At 40.2% G+C, this 21,794-nt stretch overlaps 1 protein-coding gene across 2 annotated transcripts in view; it reads right to left on the minus strand.

Annotated features, from left to right (window-relative positions):
• Positions 1-507: 507 nt before the first annotated feature.
• PAX3 (paired box 3) overlaps positions 508-21,794 on the minus strand; it is a 141,878-nt gene continuing 120,591 nt past the window's right edge. For both annotated transcript variants that reach the window (XM_029616167.1, XM_029616166.1), the window contains exons 8-9: positions 3,006-3,252; positions 508-735 (exon numbers count right to left, since the gene is read on the minus strand). In XM_029616167.1, coding sequence (XP_029472027.1) covers positions 701-735; positions 3,006-3,252 — 282 coding nt within the window. In that variant the 3' untranslated portion in view covers positions 508-700. The remainder of the gene's footprint in view (positions 736-3,005; positions 3,253-21,794) is intronic.

The raw sequence follows: 21,794 nt of genomic DNA on the forward strand, positions 1-21,794 counted from the left end.
GAGGTACAGAGTATTGCACATTGATAGGCAGTTATGAAAATCAGTCATTTTTCTTCCTTGTTGGATCTACATACCTCACGGGCTTCAGACGGCTTCCTACATGGAAAAATCTAGAGCACTTTCCTTCATGTATGTGCTATGCCCTGGGATCAAAGCTTGCCCAGGAGGCTTAGGAACACTGTGATAATTAATAAAGAGTGGGAAAAGGACCGTTAACCTGGCTTCCCATAAATTGCCATATACTGTGTCCTCTACTTCCAGTGTGTAGAATTCTATTTTACTTCTGCCCGTTTCATAATCTGAGAAAGTTTAATGTTCTAGTGACAACTGAGCAAGAACTAGTTCTCAGAGTTCAACCAGGTTTTACAGTGTTCTCTTTTTTTTTATCCAAATTAGGTTTTTGTTTTGATCAAGACAAGAATGGAATGCTTTCTTTGTCCTTGCAGGCATAGGAATTTTTCACAATGCCTCGGAACGGCTTTGCTTTAGTCACTTATTGCTCTTGGTCATTATTTTTCTGGATGAGGTGTCCTGCATATTACAACAATGTCTAGAAGAAGCAGCTGCTGGGGAGCGATGAGAGGGCTTATCCAGTTCTTCCTTGCCCCAGTCCATGCTGCATTTCATTGAGAAGACCCATCCTAACCCTGGATCCATGGGAGATGAGAAAGCCCAGCCAGTTTTAACTTGAACAGTTCATTTATGCGATATCTGGCTTCAGGTAATGAAAGGCACCTGTAGGATGGCAAAAGACATATTTAAGGCCCACTGTGTGATAACTTCACTGCAAAGGGCAATGTCAACCACAGGTTGACACTGTCATATCTAATACAAATATATCAAAGCAATGGGACTAATATTTTTATTCCTAGGACAAGTTTGACAAAACTCTATGTATCTGGGATCATATACAATAATGATTCTTGAGCTGACCTTATTATGGGCATATGTTTTTAATACTGGAATGCCAATGGTTATTTCATTTTGGGTAACCCTTGTGCTTTACCTAATGGCAGTCAGGTTTCATGTCTCAACAATTAATAACATCAAGATGTTGTTGACATCACTTAAGAAAATAATTATGCAACAGAACTCTTGCTCCTACAATCAGCTATGTTAGCAAATAAAATATCTCTAGTATAAAAGAAAGGCTAAGATACAGAAAGAAAACTAGTCAGTTCTTCGTTAAAAATAAAGTTTTATCCTGTTTCCTTAATCAAGTTGCCAAAGACATCGCTGACATTTTACAATTGAAAAGTGCTATTTTGATTCAAAAGAGAATTAATATTTAAATACTGTATCTACAGTATGTAGCAGGGTCACAAGGGAAGGAAGATGCCATAATTAGGGTTACTTGCTTTAATCAGGTTAAAGCAAATTAAAGCAAGACAAATGGGGCCAGCTTGATCACTCAGTGGCAGAGCTGTGTGCTGCCATGCAGGGGCCCTGGGTTCAATTCCAGGCCAGGATCGCGGCTGCCTGCACCAGCCAGGGAGAGGGATGATGCAGAGGTAACTTTAACAACCCCAGTCATCACTCAACAGTGACACCTTGTGACCAGGCTCAGGATCCACATTCCTGCATTCTGGAGGGAGCCACAGTCTGTGGCCTGGGCAAGGACTACCACTGCAACAGCTAGCAGGAATGTGCATTCATTTGAAACAACATAGACAATATCAACGGCATTGTCTATGTCGTTTCACTGTTTTTGAAACAAAAAAAACAAAACACAACATTTTGTGGGTTTTCCCTAACATTTTTGTGTGCACTGTTTGCAAATATTGGGGTAGATTTTCAAACCTGCACGCGGGCGTACATGTGCACATGCTACCCGGCATGCACATATGCACGCCCAATTTTATAAAATCGGGGGTTGGCGCATGCAAGGGGGTGCACAATTGTGCACCTTGCGCGCGCCGAGCCTGCACCGAGCCGCACTGCCTTCCCCCATTCCCTCCCACCCCACCTTCCCTTCCCTTCCCCTACCTCCCCCACCCTTTCCCCCCATATCTTTTTCATTTCCTTTTTCTTGTTTTAAAACTTACTTCAGCCCTGGGGCTGAAGTAAGTTGAGTGTGCCGGCCAACTGCCGGCACGTGATCCCCACCACAGTGGCCATGCGGAGGCCTCTGGCCACAGCCCCGTCCTGCCCCCGGACCGTCCCGCCCCCTCCCCGCCCCTGGACTGCCCCTTTTTGCAAGCCCTGGGACTTACACGCGTCCCAGGTCTTTACGCGCGTTGCCGGGCCTTTTGAAAATAGGCCCGGCGTGCATAACCTTTTGAAAATCCGGCCCAGTGTGTATAGGTACACAAAACAAACAGTGTAACCCAGAGGTCTCTGGAGACCCACTGCCCCACCTGCCCCATGGAATAAGCTGTTTCCCAAAAAAGTAACATTTTCTCAAATAAACTCCTGGTCACAGGCACCTCCCCCACCCTGTAGCTCTTCCCCTTAGTTAAAAAATAACCCTTCTCCAGGATCCCGAACCCCACAGCCCACCCTGGCCCACCCTTGCGACTTACCTAATTCTCCCTGATGGTCTAGTGTGATCCCGAGAGCAGCCCCTCTGCTCCCGGACCTGGCGGACACCATTTTTGAAAATGGCACTGGCCACCCTTTGCTTCTGTTGTGTGACAGGGGCTCCAGAGGCCCCTGGTTTCAGATAATAGTGCATGCTATTTGCAAATATTGCAGACTATTTTCCAAAACCAAAAGCAAAAATGAAAAACTGAAACTTAAAAAAAGCGAAAAACACCAGATCAAAATGACACAACATGCTAAACAAAATATTTTGCTGTGCACGTGCACATCTTTAATGGCTAGGGTAAGTTAGGTAGAAGGGGATATAAGCAAACAATAGGGAAAAAATCCCTGATAGCTGTGACTGAAGGCACTTGGCATCGTATCTCAAGAGAGGACATTTCTGATTAAGCTGGAAAACCAAAACTTCTGAAACCTCCACCCCAACCCTCCACCTCAAGAAAGGCGAGACTAGAGAGACTTACTTTGTCCATATTGTCCATACTGGTATCCTGCAACAGGGTCCATGCTGTAACCTGTGGTGCTGTAAGTTGCTGGACAGTAGGACTGAGATGTAGGAAGACTGTCTAAATTTTTCATGTGCTCAAGTCTTTGACTACAGCTGGCTGATACAGTGGTGGTTGGTTCAAGGCCTCCAGTCAAAGGCGAAAGAGCGTAATCGTTTTGAGGCTGATGTGGCACACCGCCATGATTAGTTAGGAGTCCCATTACCTAAGAGTATTAGACAGATGTTAAAACTATATTTTAAAGTTGCATGTTCTACAGTTTAATAGCAGCTAATGGGATGGCCTGAGTAATGAGTTCAAAAAGTAAACATTATGGTGTATAAGGCTAAGTAAGTTTAAACTATACTTGCTTTTTCTGCAGTATGTTTTATATCAAAGCATCCGTAGTGAAACTTATTTACTGTAGAAGATGCATGCAGTAGAGAGTCTTGTAAGCTAAATGCGCCAGTTCTGCATTCATTAGCTTAATCTGCCAAAAGACATTTTCAAATCCTTCTCCAGTTTCAATATTTCAAATCAGCTGCTCCTATCTGATTGTACCAAAATTACATGGTTCAAAAAAAGCAACTCATTATTTTAACTTGATGCCATTCTCCTCTTGAAGTAATGTTTCTATCACATGATTAAGCTCAAAAGATAAAACAAGTATATTCAGCATTCAGCATGGAAACTGATGTGTCTGAAAAATATTTATGTTGGCTTGGACACCACGATTTTGTCTAGAGCTGAAAATGTAAGCAACAAGGCCCTGCCGGAAATGGGTTTCTTCCATTCTGTGCCTACAGCAAAACTTAAGCAGGGCCCCTAATAATGTTTATCAGAAGTCTAAAAATCTTCAGCAATTACCATAGAAGGCAAGGGCCTTTACATCATGAAATAGAGTACTTATTTTGTTCAAATTTTTGTTCCCGTAGTAAAACATTCTGAAAGTGACCTTTCTTATATGAATCCCCTAGACAGCACTTCCTCTAGCTAACTTGGATTTCAGTGGAGGAAAACATCCTGCAACTACAGTCACTGCACAGAAACATTTGTTCTAATGTTAACTGCAGCGAAAATTCATTTCCAGTCTCTCAATGATATACACATGTGCATGGGTAAGTACAGGCATCCTTCAGCGCAGAATTACTCTGATGTAGCAATCTCATCTAGATATAAAGTAATTTCAAAAAGAAAAACTTGACAAAGCACTAAACCCCTGAAAACAAATGACCTCAAATAAGTGGCACCAGATATTAGAGGCCAGAAAGATACAATGAATTTTGGAAAGTGAATTCCCATTAAAATGATTTTCCTGTATTTTGCCCTTGTCATTTTCTTCATATACCTTTCACAACCCCCTCAGTAACTAACTTTACACCCTATGTTATCAAGTGATTTCTTTTTCATTTTTCAGTCAAAAAATTATTGATCACAAACTTCTACTACTAAAAATAATTATTATTATGGTCCAAAACTGGAAAGCATCACATCTCCACAAGCTGACAAGAGGACATTTTCAGCATTGAGTAATGCAAGTATACTGTAGTTTAGGTTACTATTATTATTATTATTTATCATGTATTATTGCATTTATATACATAGATTTTATTGTAACCCACTTTGGGCATATTATTTTTAAAGGCAGAACATCAAGGTACAGGAAACAAATGGCATAAATAAATAAATAAATAAATAAATAAATAAATATGTTCCTTCTTCATTAACCATTACCAAGAACAAGACTCATTTCTAGTCACTGAATGCAGTATTTTGCTTTAGAAACTAGAGCTATTAGTAATCAGTTATAATTCTGCTTGACAAATATAGAATGTGAAATTTTAAAAATCAATCTATGAAGAAATAGTTTATTGCCATCTAAAAATTATGGGGTGACTTTTAAAAGCCTGGCACGCACCAAAGCTGAGAGATATCCAAGTATTGTCCATCCGGCGCACACCATGCAGATTTTAAAAGCCGCCCGAGTAGGTGTGCATTTCCCAGCACACGCACAAATAAGAAGTTGCAAAAAAAGGGGTGGGGGTGGGCGTGGTCTGAGCAGGCCATGGGCGGGACATGGGCATTCCGGGACTTTAACATAAAATGTATGTGTAAGTATTTATGTACACAAACGCCTGCCAGTGTCCCCTGATGCATAACCTTACTACTGCAATGGATGGCATGCAAATAATAAAATAAAAAATTGTAGGCTAGTCAGCAGGGTTTTAAGGATTGGTGCTAACAGGGTAAAAGGGTAAGGAAGTCCTGTCCCTTATCTGGACAAACTGGGAACAAACTGGGGAAACTGGTAAATTGGGTTGGCGCGCATGTCTACTAAAATCTCCCCACTTACACGGTAGAGGCGGCATTTGCATGCACATGTGCTTGTCCATATAAAATTGCGTGCACATGTATGAGCGTATAGCCTATTTTATACCATGTGCACATATATGCACGTATGTTATATTATATCCACATCCTTTAGCGCAAGCCGGCATACTCGCATACATGTGCGCCCGCACGCCGGTATCAAAGTTACAGTCCCTCAGTTTTAGACTAAGCCTAATTAGCTATTTTGCTTTAAAAAAAATTTTCTTCTTGTTAAAACCTTCATTAAATCTAGGATCTTAAATTGGATGTTAAATCTAGGATTTAAATTGGATATTAAATCTAGGATGTTAAATTGTCAACCAGTTATACTGTTCCATATGTTCTACGGTTCCATGTAAAGCTCCGCTCTCTGTTGAGCAGTTCTTCGTTTTATGTAAACCGGAGTGATTTGTAGTCCCTACAAGAACTTCGGTATATAAAAATTAAAAATAAATAAATAAATAAATAGGATCTATATTATCGTGGACTTGTTACAGCAATCATGAAATTAATATTGTACTCTTTATGTCTTAAGTTATGTTATAAGATCACTGTAAAGCTCTAAATTTGCAATAAATAGCTAATTATATTTTTTAATTTGAAGTTTCACTTTCCTATGAATTCCTTTTTCCGTAGATACGATTGAGACAATTTCTGCTCTTGAAAAACTGGCATAGTGACTTGAAACGGAAAATTCAGAATGTGAATGGTAAAGTTCTGCTTTAAAATGGTTTCTTCCGATTTAAGTGCCTTAGGAATCAACCTGCAGTTGATTAGCATCTAAATAATTAGATTTTTGCTTGTGTCTGTTTGAAAGCTAGAAGGGGGAAGTTGCCTGAGGGGAAACAGTTTCACTTTAAGGTATGTGCCATGACCTTATCACCCATACATGGAGTTAAAGGAAGGGCATGAATGACTTTCACCTAATCAGTGGTAGAAAACAATTGAGGAGCTAAGACCCAGTTCAATCTATATTCGTTTCTGTTTCAGCCAAGTGCTATGTTCCTCATTATTGGAAATGACCCCCTAATGCCTCTCATTTGGCGTTGTGCAGGCCATGGAAAAGTGAAAAAGAGGAAGGCTCCCGGCTTAGAAAATTACATCTACACAGATCTTCTTTTTTGTTGTTTAAACATACTTCATCCTAGATAATATGTCTGTTTAGTAGAAGGGAGACAGTAGAGCAGTAGGACCACAACTTTTATTCAGTATTAAAAGGCCATGGGCTTGTGATTAAAATTTGGTAAAACATTTCGAAATCTACAGATTACAGTTTGTTAAACGCAAAAAAGGAAATAAAATATTGTTCCTGGCAACTTTAAACTCATATCAACTTTGTTTTTATTCTCAGGTTCATTTTCTATAGGCTGTCAGTCAAGGGTCTCTTCCATCCACCCCCCCCCCCCCCCCCCCCCTCTCTACCCCAACACTCTCTGCACAGGACTTATTTCTCTAATTTATACTGCCACTAGTTTTATAGACTTTTGAATTTTTGCTATTTTAATGGAAACAGGAGTACGGTTGTTTTTCATTTGACCTTGAAAACATGAATAAAAAGCAGTTTAAAAAAATTCTAAAGTTGAAAGTAACACTGTAATGCAATCTGTTTATATTTTAATCTGGTGATATTTGAATTCTGATGGTCGGAGAAAGGTAGTATCATTACACCATACTTCCACCTAGTCTTGGGACTTTTAAAACTGGGCCCTCTCTCAACAATAGCAAGCAACATTCTTTCCATTCAGCACAAATTTTCAACATATATTTGTTTCAGTCCTTGTCCTTTTTTAACTTATGCACAATAGTTTTTATAATTACATGTGCAACTCTAAAAGTTAGGGTTACAGGTGGAAAGTTATGTGCGTAAGTTTCTGCACATAAACAGATGAAAAAGAGCACAGACAGGCAAATGATGAGGCATATAAGGCATAATCACAGCAGAAATACTGTTAAGAATGCCTAAAAAATGAATAAAGAAATTATTACCATTCATGAGATTAAAAAAATATATATCTGGGCAATCTGTGCTGGCCCAACGTCTCAGTGGCAATGCTATGAACAGCCCCACAGAAGGTCCCAGTTCTTTCCCTGTGTTGGATCTTCTACATCCCAAGTCAGCTGGAGCTGAGGATGCTGTGAAGGCAGTATCTGCAAGCCCTGGGGAGGAGGAGGTTGAGGTTGACATGATTGCATGTCGCCCATTGCAGGGCCCATGATTGCAGCATTTCAGAAGGAACCCTAGTGCATGGCCCCCAGCCAAGGACTGTCACTGCAACAACTAGACTATATGTGTGGATGAGGCATAAAATCAAGGGAAAAATCCACAGGTAACTGAAAGGTTCAAGGCACTGTAATACAGTCTGGTTCCAGTTGAGCTGAAGGTCCAAAAGACCAGCAGGAAACTGCTGGGTCAAATATAGGGCTAGATTCATCATTCTTCGCAGAATGATGTATTTTGCTGTATTCATCATTCTTTGCAGAATGATGTATTTTGCTGTATTCATCATTCTTCGCAGAATGATGAATACAGCAAAAAAGGGGGCGGGGCAAAGGGGGGCGGGCCTGCGAAAGGCGGCAGCCATTCACATCACGATGGTGTGATTTCGCCGGCCGCGGTGCAACCGGCTGCAGCCTTTCTCCCAAATAGCGCCACCATAAAAGGTAGTGCTATTCGCAGCGCTACAGCCAGCGATAATGTCCCTCACATTATCTCCGGCAGTGGTACGGGTGGCCGACTCCGCTCCCTCCCCACCCCGACTCCTCCCCTTCAGCTTATTTGCATCCTATCGCACGCAATAGGATAGATAGATAGATAGATAGATAAGAACATAAGCATTGCCATACTGGGTCAGACTAAGGGTCCATCAAGCCCAGTATCCTGTTTCCAAAAGTGGCCAATCCAATTCACAAGTACCTGGCAAGTACCCAAACATTAAATAAATCTCAAGCTACTATTGCTTAATAATTAATAGCAGTTTATGGATTCTTCCTCTATGAACTTATCCAAACCTTTTTTAAACCCAGTTACACTAACTGCTGAAACACATCCCCTGGCAATGAATTCCAGAGCTTAACTATATACTGAGTGAAAAAATATTTTCTTTGATTTGTTTTAAATTAGCTACTTGCTAATTTCATGAAGTGCCCCTTAGACCTTCTATTATTTATCTGAGAGAGTATATAACCGATTTACATTAACTTGTTCAAGTCTTTTCATGATTTTGTAGACCCCTTTCATATCTCTCCTCAGTTGTCTTTTCTCCATACTGAACTGCCCTAACTTCCTTAGCCTTACCTCAAAGGGCAGCCGTTCCATGCCATTTACCATTTTGGTCACCCTTTTCTGCACTGTCTCCAGTGCAACTCCGGTATATCTTTTTTGAGATGTGGCAACCAGAATTGCACACTGTATTCAAGATGCGGTCTCACCATGGAGTGATTCAGCAGCAGATTGAAATCCATCGTTTTATTTGCCATTCCCTTCTTAATAATTCCTAACATTCTGTTTCTTTTTTGATCATCACAGCACACTGAGCTTACAATTTCAATGTATTATCCACTATGACACCTAGATCTCTTTCCTGGGTGTAACTCCTAAGATAGAACCTAACTGTGTAACCATAGCAAGGGTTATTTTTCCCTATATGCACCACTTTGCACTTATCCACGTTAAATTTCATCTGCAATTTGGAAACCTAATCTTCCAGTCTCACAAGGTCCTCCTGCAATTTATCACAATCCACTTGAGATTTAACTACTCTGCATAATTTTGTGTCATCTGCAAATTTGATCACCTCACTTGTCATACCCCTTTCCAGATCATTTATAAATATATTAAAAAGCACCAGTCCAAGTACAGATCCCTGAGGCACTCCACTGTTTACCTTCTTCCACTGAGAAAACTGACCATTTAACCCTACTCTGTTTCCTGTCTTTTAATCAGCTTGCAATCCAAAGAACATTGCCTCCTATCCCATGACTTTGTAGTTTTCTTATAAGCTCTCATGCAGGCCTTTGTCAAACGCCTTCTGAAAATCCAAATATACCACATCTACTGGTTCACCTTTGCCCACATTTATTTATTTATTTATTTATTTAAAAATGTTTCTATATCGCTTTTACAAAGTTTAGTCAAAACAGTGTACAGAAGATATAAATGTATAAAATATATAAATATAAATATTAAATATATATATAAATGTACAAAAAATGTAGGAGATTTGTGAGGCAAGACTTCCCTTGGGTAAATCCATGCTGGCTATGTCCCATTAAACCATGTCTATCTAAATGTTTTGTGATTTTATTCTTTATAACAGTTTCCATGATTTTTCCCAGCACTGAAGTCAGGCTCACCGGTCTATAGTTTCCTGAATTAGCCCTGGAGCCCCTTTTAAATATCAGGATTACATTGGCCATTTTCTAATCTTCAGGTACAATGGATGATTTTAATAATAGGTTACAAATTAACTGAAATAGGTCAGAAATTTCATTTATTTTTTTTTTTAGTTCTTTCAGAACCCTGGGGTGTATGCCATTCAGTCCAGGTGATTTACTACTCTTTAGTCAATCTAGCCTACCATATCTTCCAGGTTCACAGTGATTTGGTGCAGTTGATCTGAATCATCGCCCTTGAAAACCATCTCTGGAACAAGTATCTCTCCAATATCCAAAACACTGAAGCAAAGAAATCATTTAATCTTTCCGCGATGGCCTTATCTTCCCTAAGTACCCCTTTAACCCCTCGGTCATCTAATGATCCAACTGACTCCCCTTGCAGGCTTTCTGCTTTGGATATATTTTTTAAAGTTTTTATTGTTAGTTTTTGCTTCTACGGCCAACTTCTTTTCAAATTCTTTCTTAGCCTGTCTTATCAATGTCTTACATTCAACTTGTCAATGCTTATGCTTAATCCTATTTTCTTCTGATGGATCCTTCTTCCAATTTTTGAATAAAGATCTTTTGGCTAAAATAGCCTCTTTCACCTCACTATTTAGCCATGCTGGCAATCGTTTGATCTTCCTTCCACCTTTCTTAATGCTTCTTAAACCTAAATGCTGCATTTATTTTTAATGAAAGCATTCTTATACATTGAATTATTTAAAAATGTAAATATAAGGATATTCAAACTGAGCAAGTTAACAAAAAGAATAAAAAGCAGTAAATTTCAATAGAAATAGTTGACAAAAGAGTTGAAATTCAAAGATACATCTGGTCCCTCATCAGAGGTCATATAGAGTCTATATTTCATCAGCTAAATAATGGCCATAAAATTAAAGAAAAGTTTATCCCACAGAAATAAAAACAGGTAAGTTAATACTGTTGGTATTTTCATATGCAAAAGCTACCATGGGTATAATAAAACTCTCATATGTTTTAATTCATTTCCACATGCTTGCATTTTATATGCTCTGTGAGCTTTTCTGCAATTAATATGATTTATGGAGGAAGGCTCAGAGCATGTAAAATATTTGGGAGTCCTGTGCTATTTCTTTTGCCTTCTTGGAGGGAAAGATTTAAGGGAGAAGGCACAGGGAAAATTGTCAATAGTTAACATTAAGTTCAACTGACAGAATCATAAAGTTACTAATATCCTCTTATCTGACCCTGACACATTTGTAGCATGTAATTTACAGAAGCTCTGTCCAGGGAATCTTGACAAATGCTTCTAAAAACGTCAGAGCAATGTTCCGTTCTGATATAAAACAGATGTGGGTCAGATCCCTCCCCCTTCCACCCAGGTTCATCACTCACATTGAGAATTTCAATTGTGTTACCTGCTGTTCTCTCTCCTCACTGCCAAATAAAGTAGCTCAATTCTATTTTTCTTAAAGGAAAATATAATGCACTTTGTTAGGACTTGGCTTATGCAATTAATGGCCAATCTCAACTAATGTTCTTGCATTTGACAATATTTACCTAATTCGTTTTGCTGCAATCATGTATTCATAGCATAATACACATGTAAAGCATTATCCCTTTAAAATGTGTAGTATCCTATCCTATTTGTAGTATCCTATAACCAATCTCTCTCCACATCTGAGTATAAAATCACTGGGAGAACACAGAGGTTATCTGTTAAAAACTTTGCTAGCAATGTACAAATCATTTTGTTTTAGCAAATATATTAGCAAAGCAACTCTGGACATATTTTCATAGTCATACTGTCAAATTTTCCTGAAAAATTAAAATGTTATAGAAAATAATACTGATTTTTTTTTTTTCCTGTCATTGGGTTTACTCTTAAGAGTCAATTTTTAAAGGGCCATGCTGATTTCATAACATGTGCACATCGCCGCATGGCTGTTATAAAATCGGCTACCCGCACGCACCATGTGCGCCTGACTTTATATCGGTGCGTGCATGTGCGCGCGGGTTCCAACTTGTGAGTGCAAGAGGTGGTATTTTATTAAAAAAAATGCGCAGTGATGCAATCGGGCCTTTGCCCAGTTCCCTATCGCCCTAATTGACCTTCTTCCCTTCTCCCCTCTCCTCCCTGACCCCTAATCCCCACCTAACTAGTCAATTCGTTTTTTGTTTTCCTACTTACGTCAGCTCAGCAGCACTGGCCGGCTGCCAGTGCACACTTCACCAGAACAGCACAAAATGATGGTATCCCAGCCAGCCCCTCCCCAGGTCCCGCCCCACCCAGACCCCGGACCACCCATTTTTAGATGCCTGGCACTCCCGCGCGTATCGTCAGATATGTGCGTGGCCAGGCCGCTATGAAAATGCACTCGGCGCATGTGTGACCCAGCCACGCGCGTATCTGTTGGTACTGGGGTGCGCCGGCATTTAAAAATTCCCCCGTTAGGTGGTAACTTTCTAACTGACACACATGCGCACATTTGCAAGCATACGTCAGCCCACACCAGGTACAAAGCCATTTTATAACATATGTGCACATATGCACGCATGTTATAAAATAGCCTGGCTGTGCACACGTGAGCTAAATTTTGAGAGTTCTCCAATAGTTGAAAAAAGAGTTGAAATTCAAAGATACATCTGGTCCCTCATCAGAGGTCATTCAGAGTCTATATTTCATCAGCTAAATAATGGCCATAAAATTAAAGAAAAGTTTATCCCACAGAAATAAAAACATTTTCATTCACCTCTGGGGTTTGATAGCTTTCACTCCCCCAGTTAGTCCCGACCCTTAAAACCCCTCAGATCTGCCTAGTTTTCTTTAAATTTTAAGTTACACGACATCCATAGCAGAAGTAAAGTTACACAGCAGGGGGCCTTGGCATGTGCCGGGTCCCGTCAGTATTTACACACACATCTTAGGTTCACGCCCTGAAATGCCCAGGCCCCACCCAGAACACACCTACACCCCTCCCCTTTTTGAAAACTTTCAAGATGTGCAATCTGCAGGAGGTACACGCATATCTCAGAGGCTTTTAAAATCCGCTCAGCGTGCGAGCCAAACTTCTTTGCACATCCCCTAATTAATGCGCACCTCGGGCTTTTAAAATTCACCTCTTAGTTATATTCTGAAACAAAAACATAGGCATGTTATAAGCAGAATTTATTTTAGATGCAATAACTGCAAGAATGTTTGATCCTCATATCCTCAAATCAGGAGAAAGCTCTTCCATAGCTAACCTGAGTGTATAGCAAATTATGATTTTTTTTTCATTAAATTCCTAAAGATAGGACTGTATTCAAAATGGGGTAGATTTTCAAAAAACGCGAATAGGCGTATATTTGCTGGCGCATCAGGCGCCAGCAAAAGTATGCTGGATCGGCGCGCGCAAGGCTATGAATTCTGTATAGCCGGCGCGCGCCGAGCCGCGCAGCCTACCCCCGTTCCCTCCAAGGCCGCTCCGAAATCCCCTTACCTTTCTCCGGGGATTTACGCCTCCCGGAGGGAGAAGTAAATCCCCGCGCGCCAGCGGGCCTGTTGCGCGCCGGGACGCGACCTGGGGGCGGGTACGGAGGGCGCGGCCACGCCCCTGGACCGCCCCGGGCCGTAGCCACGCCCCGTACCCGCCCCCAAAACGCTGCCAACACGCCCCCTAAACGCCACGACAACCGGGCCCGCCCCCGACACGCCCCCGACACACCCCCCTCGGAGAACCCCGGGACTTACGCGAGTCCCGGGGCTCTGCGCGTGCCGGTAGGCCTATGTAAAATAGGCTCACCGGCGAGCAGGGCTCTGAAAATCCGCCCCAATGGGAACTGTCCTCTGGCAATCGTCACCTTTTCTGGGGAAACAAAGAAAGGTTCCAGCTCTAAAACATAGCGACTTCTCTTCTGTATCTGAAGATATCTATTCTCTTTTCAATCTATCCCTTGCCCTGTTAGGCTTACTCCTGGCATTTTAACAGGTGGATGGTAAGCCCTACTGCAAAGAAAATTCTCAGCCCAGCGCATGCAAATATCGGGGGTTACGCGCGTGGCCTGACCCTGGGTGCGCCGCACGCATTTTCAAAAGGGCCCGGCCACGCGTGTAACCCCCGGATATGCGCACATGTTCCGGGACCAGAAAAAGGAACAGGTCAGGGTGCGGGGTCTGGGTGAGGAACCGTGTGGAAATTACTTCTGCTCCGGAGGAGCTATGATAGATTTAGGAGTTGGGAAGGACAGGGGAAAAGATAGGAAGGGTAGGGTTAGGGTTAGGGAAGTTCCCTCCCAGTCCGCTCCTTAATTCAGCAGACTGAGAAGGACTTAGTCTAGGCCCAATCGCATCGCCGTGCGTATTTTTTAAAAATTCCACCCCTTGCGCATGGAGGCCACCTACCCACACATGCACGCCTGGACATGAAAATCCAACGCTCGCATGTTCTAAAATCGTCGCATCCATGTGCGTGTGCCGGGAACCATGCGACATGGATGTGCACGCATGCCTTTTAAAATCAACCCTTTGGTGAAGAATATACCTTGTAGTCAATTGCACACTTGCTCACAGAATAAACTATGGAGGAAATTAATAGTGCATGGCTAATGATTTAATTGCCCCCCCCCCTCTCTTTATTACAGTATGTATATTCATAGATCAACCTTCATGCAAACATGCAGAATTAAGGAGTTATTTCATTAATTCAAAAGCATGAATAGCTTTCTAATCATCTAGAACTTATTGTCCAGTGATAGCAGCCTTCCCTTCTTACTGGCTAGGACCATTTCAGATATAGGCACTTTGTTCTTGCAAATGTTTATTTATTGTGTTAATAAACATAATAGTTTCATTTGTAATATTTATACAAATACAAGCCTAAACATCTCTGAATGGATTGCTATTTCCAGTAAGATAAGATAGTGTGAAAACTCCAGGCATTATCACTAGCATTGTCAGCACTGAGAATTGGACAGTTATGGTCATTGCATTAATTTACCAGCCTCAGAAATAAACTTTCCAAACCTTTGCTGAATTAAGGAATATAGGGACACTCAACTAGGCAGACATTTCGGGGCCTTTCTGTTTGGACTGCCAAGTTTCATAACAAATTGTAGTATCTGCCACTATGAACTGTAGAATTGTCATCCCTGCATTGGTCCTGAAGAAAATTTGAGTTTGGCAAGCTCTGATGCCTATTATCGGACTAGCATAAATGATGTCGTAGTCCCTAAGCTTTTGGGATTCCATCAATCCCTTTTGGATATTTATTTTGGCAAATTAAAAGATATCACAACTTTCATAGATTCAAGAAACAATATGGTTAGTTACCAGGTCATTGTATCCAAAGAAACATTTCCCAAAGAGGTCATTTGCAGATAAATAGCTTTAGCATATGACACAATGCCCTTTGGAATATGTAAAATTGCTATATTAAAAAAAAAAAAATACAGAACAAAAGAGAAAAGAAGAAGACAGATATAATTTGCAAACCATGACTACCAGAGGTTTCTTCTTTAAGTATGTGAACGAATATGACTGTTTGCTTCATTTTATAAAATTAGTTGGCAAGGATAAACCTTGCTCTGAATTTAGTTGATAAAAGAAAATAAATTCAGCTCAACTTTGAGACAGCCAAGAAATCTGATTTGGTGTAGGCAGGCACTACTTTTCTTCTCATGGACACCGCTTTCAAATTCAACATCATGACAGCAATAAAACTGGCGTGACAAGAGAGCAATTCAGCTCAGAAAACTCTCCCGTGAGGCTTACTTTATGGCTCTCTAAAGACTCACACTCTTGAGGCTAAGTAATCACAGTAAAACTCATTTATTTTATGGCCTCAGACTCATTTGCACAATGAAGCAAAATCTTACTCCTGGAAACTCTACTCCGCTTAAAAAAAATTGTTAACTCCAAATGTAGAAATATAAACATATTTTTAAATCATTGTATAACCCTTTTCCATGTACTGCAAGTAATCTGTCTCCTCTGTGTCCATCCCTGCTTGTAGCAGACTTTCATTACACTATAAAGGAGGGACTTGAATACCTAAAAAAAATAAGTCAATTGTAGATGCATTAAAATGCTCTATACTAGCAGAGGATTTAAAAGAAACCATTAAATCAAAGTACAGCAAAAATAGTATTGCTTGTTTCCTTAACCTAAGAAAAATTAGAGGGCCCTCAGACTGTCTTCAAAAGAGGTGTTGAAATGGAGACTCTCTCCCAACGCAACAGTATCATCCTGGTCATCAAACAACAGCATGAATTTTTTTCCCCATATAAATGCACTCCTTTGCATATGTAATGGGAAAACCAACAAGTCATTATTATAATGGGGAACAATGCCTACAGAGAATATCTGAAATGACAATGTGTTCAATTTATAGTAGAAAATATGCAAGCAAGCTGTTAATTGCCAAGGAGGTTGTGATATCAAGATTGTGCTACCAAATATCATTCAAAAACACATCTTTAGACAAAAAAGCCTGCCTTTTTCTCTTGATACCTTCCAAGCAAAGTTTAAGGAGAGCGAAGCGGGCTTATCCCCGCAGTAAGCATTATTCCCCTATATATGTTTGTGTCCAACATTCTTTTTTAAAATCCTTTACAGATGCAAGCGGGCAACTTCAACTGGGCGAGCCAGTGGATGAACTGCTTTCACTAGTCCTCGGCTGGTCGCACGTATGTTTTAAAATACAAGCATTGCGTGCTCATAAGCCAACTTACGGGCACGCCCAAGCTTAAAATTAGGCACACAAATACATGCAGCTAGGCACACATATGTGCGCATGTTATAAAATGTCCGCACCTCTGGCCACACATGTGTATGTGTGTGTGCTCATGTACTCATTTGAAAGTTACTGTTCTTGCACGTAAATGACTTTTGAAAATTGCTTCGACAGCATGTTACATTGACATGCATAACATCTTTGAAAATTGACTGATAGAGCTGAATTTTCAAAAGGATTTATGTGCATAAAATTCACTTTTTGTGCTCATAAATGGGCTTTTGAAAATGACTGGGGGGTTGTGCAAAAAGGTATGTGCAGAATTGATAATATGCATACTTTCACATACACTAGAAAGAGGTGATCTGGGAGAGAAAAAACCATTTATTTGCATACTTTTGATTTTTTGATTAATTACAGGTTTTAATCCAGAAAAATACCATTTCACAATGTTAATATAAACTTGTGTGTGTGTGTGTGTGTGTGTGTATATAAAATATATTCTTGACCACTGTAAAAGTACATGGGAATCAAGTTATATATGTTAGAACCTCAATAATCTTGTTTTTAACATTATTCGAAAACCACTAACCAAGCTAGGCATTCTATATAAAACACAAATGACATAACTTGAGGCTAGTAACTTGACTTAAGGTCATTAATCACTGTCCTTTTCCTATGATGAGCAACCCTTTTAAAGTCTATAACATAGAACTCTTCAAGAGTTGAAGACTCAACCAGATGTAACAGATGAAGACAATCACTCTGATGAGATCCACAGACTAGATCGTTTCTCTTAAGATGCTAAGTGCTAGGAAAACAGAGATTTCACCCCGCTCATTCATTCCCTCTAATCAATGCTTTGAACAACTCACCAAGTGAAATATTGCCAAAAAGAACAAAATATATTAGATATTTTTCTTAATTCTAAGGAATAAAATTAATGTAATCCAAATAGAAAACATAATTTTCTTTCAATTGAATTCTCAAAGGGTAACTATCCTAACAATTATAACATGGGCATCCGAGATCTTCTGACCCGCTCCTGCTCTCCTGCACCCTCAGCACAACAATATGGAATCAGCAGGGCCACAGTTTATTGACAGACAACCCAAGCCACAAACACTTACATAAATGCCAATCATCATCTTCATAGTACAATGCTTCACACCCTGCCTCCATGCCCACTGCCTAGGGGTGGTAACTGCCACAGCCCAAATGAAAACTTCCAACAGTTGACCCCCAGCTTCCTGGGCTTCACCAGCATTCAGCGGCCATATCCCGGGTCACCTCCTCCAAAGGCCCAACAGGGGGTCCCTTGGGATGGCAAACATTGCTTACAGAGCATCCAGAACAAACCAACCAAACTGCCTAATGGTTAAGAAGGGCTCGGGTTAACCCTCTGCAACAAAACATAAAAATAACCTACAATCCAAAAGAGGGAGGGAAGGCAGAAGGGAGAAGGAAATTCCTGGAGCACGAAAAGGAAAAAAGCCAAGTGTGCTGGCGATAGGCCTCTTTAGTAAAGAGGCAAAATATGGCCCTTTCCCATTGGTTTATTTATTTACTGTTTTGCATTTGATTGATTTATTTTCAACTTTTCAGGCATTTCAAAGCAGATTACATTCAGGTACTGTGGATTTTTCCCTATCCCCAGTGGGCTCGGGGGCCTTCCTAGCTCCAGGCATGAGTCGAATCCCACAAGAAAAAAGAAGGCAGGGAAGAACCCGCAACCAACTGCTCTCACCATAAAGATGTGACTCACCCCCCCCACACACACACACACACACACATACACACACATACACACATACACATACACACACATACACACATACACATACACACACACACACACACACACACATACATACACATACACACACACATACACACCCCTGAGATAAACAAAAATGAGATGAGAGGGGACCCGTGGCCTTGTTACCAACAGCTAGCTGGGACCTCACCTGGCCAGCATTTCATTTAAAAACACAAGATGATAAAGATATAAAATACCAAACCAAGGCCTAATTTTTTCAGAATTGCTAAAATGCAAACTCAGGCACTGCCTTTTCCTTCCTGAATTAGCCCATAGCCACCAGTATCTATTCTCTACTGCCTCTCTTCAGATATAAAAACATTTGCTTTAAATCATCTGAATGTTTTAGAACTATTGACTGATATGTTATTCTAGAAAAAAAGATGCTAATTTAGATGCAATACATGTTGCACCTGGTATGACACTGAGTGAATTTTGCCAGTCCTGCAAAGTAAATATCACAATCCAATGTCATGAGATAATAATCTAACTATAATAAAGTGAAAAGTTACCCCATATCTGCATCACCAGTGTGCAAATTAAGCTCTGCCCCCTCCTGCTCTGTAGTCCCAACTCTGCCTCTCTTTCATATGAAAATTTAGCTTCGCCCCATCTCTCCCTGTACTCTCCAGTTCCACCCCACTCTCCAGCTTAACCCCACTCTCCAGCTCCACCCCCTCTCTTTCTGTATTGTCCAATCCATTATCTACTACCACATATGGCAAATGAGCTCCACCCCTCTCCTTCCCTATATTCTCCAGCTCCACCCTACACGCCCCAGATCCATTCTTCTCTCTGTATTATCCAATTCACACTCTACCACCACATATGGAACCTGAGCTCACCCCCCTCTCTAGTTGTATTCTTCAGCTCTGTCCCTCTCTCCTTTTGAATTGTCCAGTTCCCTCTCTACTACCACACCATACACCAGAGCTCAGCCTGCACCCTCTACTACCACTATTTCTCAATTATGTACTTCCTACATGTCACAGTATTTCCATGTCCTTGGATGGGCTTTTACTACAGTAAAGATAGATAGATAGATAGATAGATAGATAGATTGACTGATTGATAGTACTAGTCCAACATAAACTAAACTTTATAAGCTATCTCATGTGATAAAACTGGTTTTACATGAACAAAAGAGTAACATGATAGAGTATGGCAGATAAAGACCATGAAGCTCAGCTCATTCAGTCTGCCCAATTATGTTGGTCTACACTACAAAGGATATATCCCAGCTGCCATCTATAGAAGCTTGACTGTTTGTAGGATACCACTCTTTGTCCAAGTCAATTTTTGTTCTCTTCCCATCCTGGGTAGACATATTTAAATTCCTAAGCCCTCCTATCACCCATATCCTACCACCAAGTTTTATAATATGTAAACATTTACCAAAACTAAGAAGGCTATGGCCCTGTCAGTCACCCTCCCTGGGGCCATATTGGACAGTATCAGTCACTACAAACCTGCCAGCATCAACCCAATTAGTTTCTTGCGAGTTGTAGGTCTATTAGTTTCTACCTGGCTACAATGGTCTACAATGTCACTAGCTTATGTTTTCTTTATTCACACTTTAAGGGGAATTTTCAAAATGTTATGCATGTAAAAATTAGCAGATCCACATATAAGTAGCCTCTCCTTGTGTATTCCGTATTTTATAAAAGTCCAAAATACGCACGTATTTTCACTTTCACACGTACGTATACACATGTAAAAAAGGGGCAGTCGAGGGGCAATCCCATTTTCATCACCTTCGCTGGTAGGTTGTTCCAGGCATCTACTACCCTCTCAGGAGGGTATTTTCTTATTTTTTCTCTGAATCTTCCTCCCTGCAATTACAGATCATGACACTTGAATGTTCTTTTCTCTGGAAAATGTCACCTTATTTTTATTGAAACCTGTCACATTTTTGTACGTTTCCATCATATTCTTCCATTTCCCTTCTTTCTTCCAGCAAGTACATTTTGAGGGTCTTAAGCCCTCTCTGTAGGGTTGGTGTTGCAGACCTTGGCTTATTTTAGTGGCCCTTTTCTGAACTGCTTCTACCCTCTCAATGTTCTTACAAAGGAAAAGTCTCCACAACTGAGCACAGTGCTCAAGGCGAGGTCTCACTATTGACAAATACAAAGGCAATGTTACCTCTTTTTTGTTTCCTGCTGATCATAACTCTACTTATACAACCAAGCATATTGTTAGTTTTCCCCGTTCCTTCATTATATTGACTGGCTCGCTCGAGGTCAACTGAGATGATTACTCCTAGAGCTCTTTCCTGTTTCTCACTCTAGTCTGACCTGAGGAAGAATGAAATAACTGGGAAAAGCTATTACTCTTTTTGTATTTTTTTGGGGGGGTTATGTTTTTATTTGTTAACCTTTATTTCTGTAGTTTAACAGTTTTGAGTTCTTGTCCTTCAAATTAACATGTGACTAATGAATTTTTAGATCCCAAGTACAGGATTTCATCTTTTTAGCACTGAAGCTCATTTTCCAAACACTTGACCATTCTTTCTGGTTTTTTCAAGTCCCCTTTAGTTTTTTTTCACCCCTTCCAGAATGTCTGTTTTGTTACAGATTTTTGCATCATCCGCAAACAAGCATATTTTCCTTCAAGTTTCCCAATAATGCTACTAATAACAACGTTGACATTAATTGATCCCAGCACTGAGCTCTCGGGTACCCCATATATAGAACAGATTTAAAAGCTTTAACTGAAAATGGAGTCTGTCATCCTTTTACTATATGACTTAGGCTCACATGTAAGATCAGAATGCCCAAAAGGATGTTAAACTTATTAAGGACCAAAATCCTTTAGGAGATACAGAATGTAAGAAAAGCATTAAGAAATCAGGCCTTCTCTATGTTACTCATTTTTTAGTTTATGTAAGTTTTTATAAAAATATAATAAGCAGCTCCTGAATGAGTAGCAAAACAAGATTTACTGAACTTACAGAGAGGTAGTCATCTAATACTATAGGAGACGTGTGTTTTCTTAAGTATGCTGTTGTGCTTTACCCCATATCTTGTTCTTATACTTTTTAGTGTAGAATTCTAGCTCATTTTTAAATCAACTTCTGCAGAACATTAGGTGTGTGTTGATTTCATAACTCCAGGCAAGGAAAGCTAAAAAACTAGTCACGTTTTCAGGGTAACCAAAATATGCAACTTGATTTTCAGACCAAATTATGCAAATATATATATCTTGAAAACCAGATCTTTTTGAGGCCCATAAGGACCAATATTACCACCCTTGCTTTCAAGCAGAATATCAACATTTAAAAACCCTTACAAGAGGCTTGGGAGAGGGATGTATGCTCAGCAGAATATAAGAAAAAAGATGCAGCAATGCCATTAACATGGAGCCTTTCATTGAACACTTTCAAAATTCTGGAACAAATTTAGGTCCTTGGTATGTTTCAAGAATTAGTAGATATGTATATAAATGGTCTCTAAAGTGAACTATATAAAGATTTCACAGTTTACGTTTTACTTTTATTACTGGAAGATTGTT

The sequence above is a fragment of the Rhinatrema bivittatum genome, chromosome 9 (assembly GCF_901001135.1).
Source record: "Rhinatrema bivittatum chromosome 9, aRhiBiv1.1, whole genome shotgun sequence".
NCBI lineage: Eukaryota > Metazoa > Chordata > Amphibia > Gymnophiona > Rhinatrematidae > Rhinatrema > Rhinatrema bivittatum.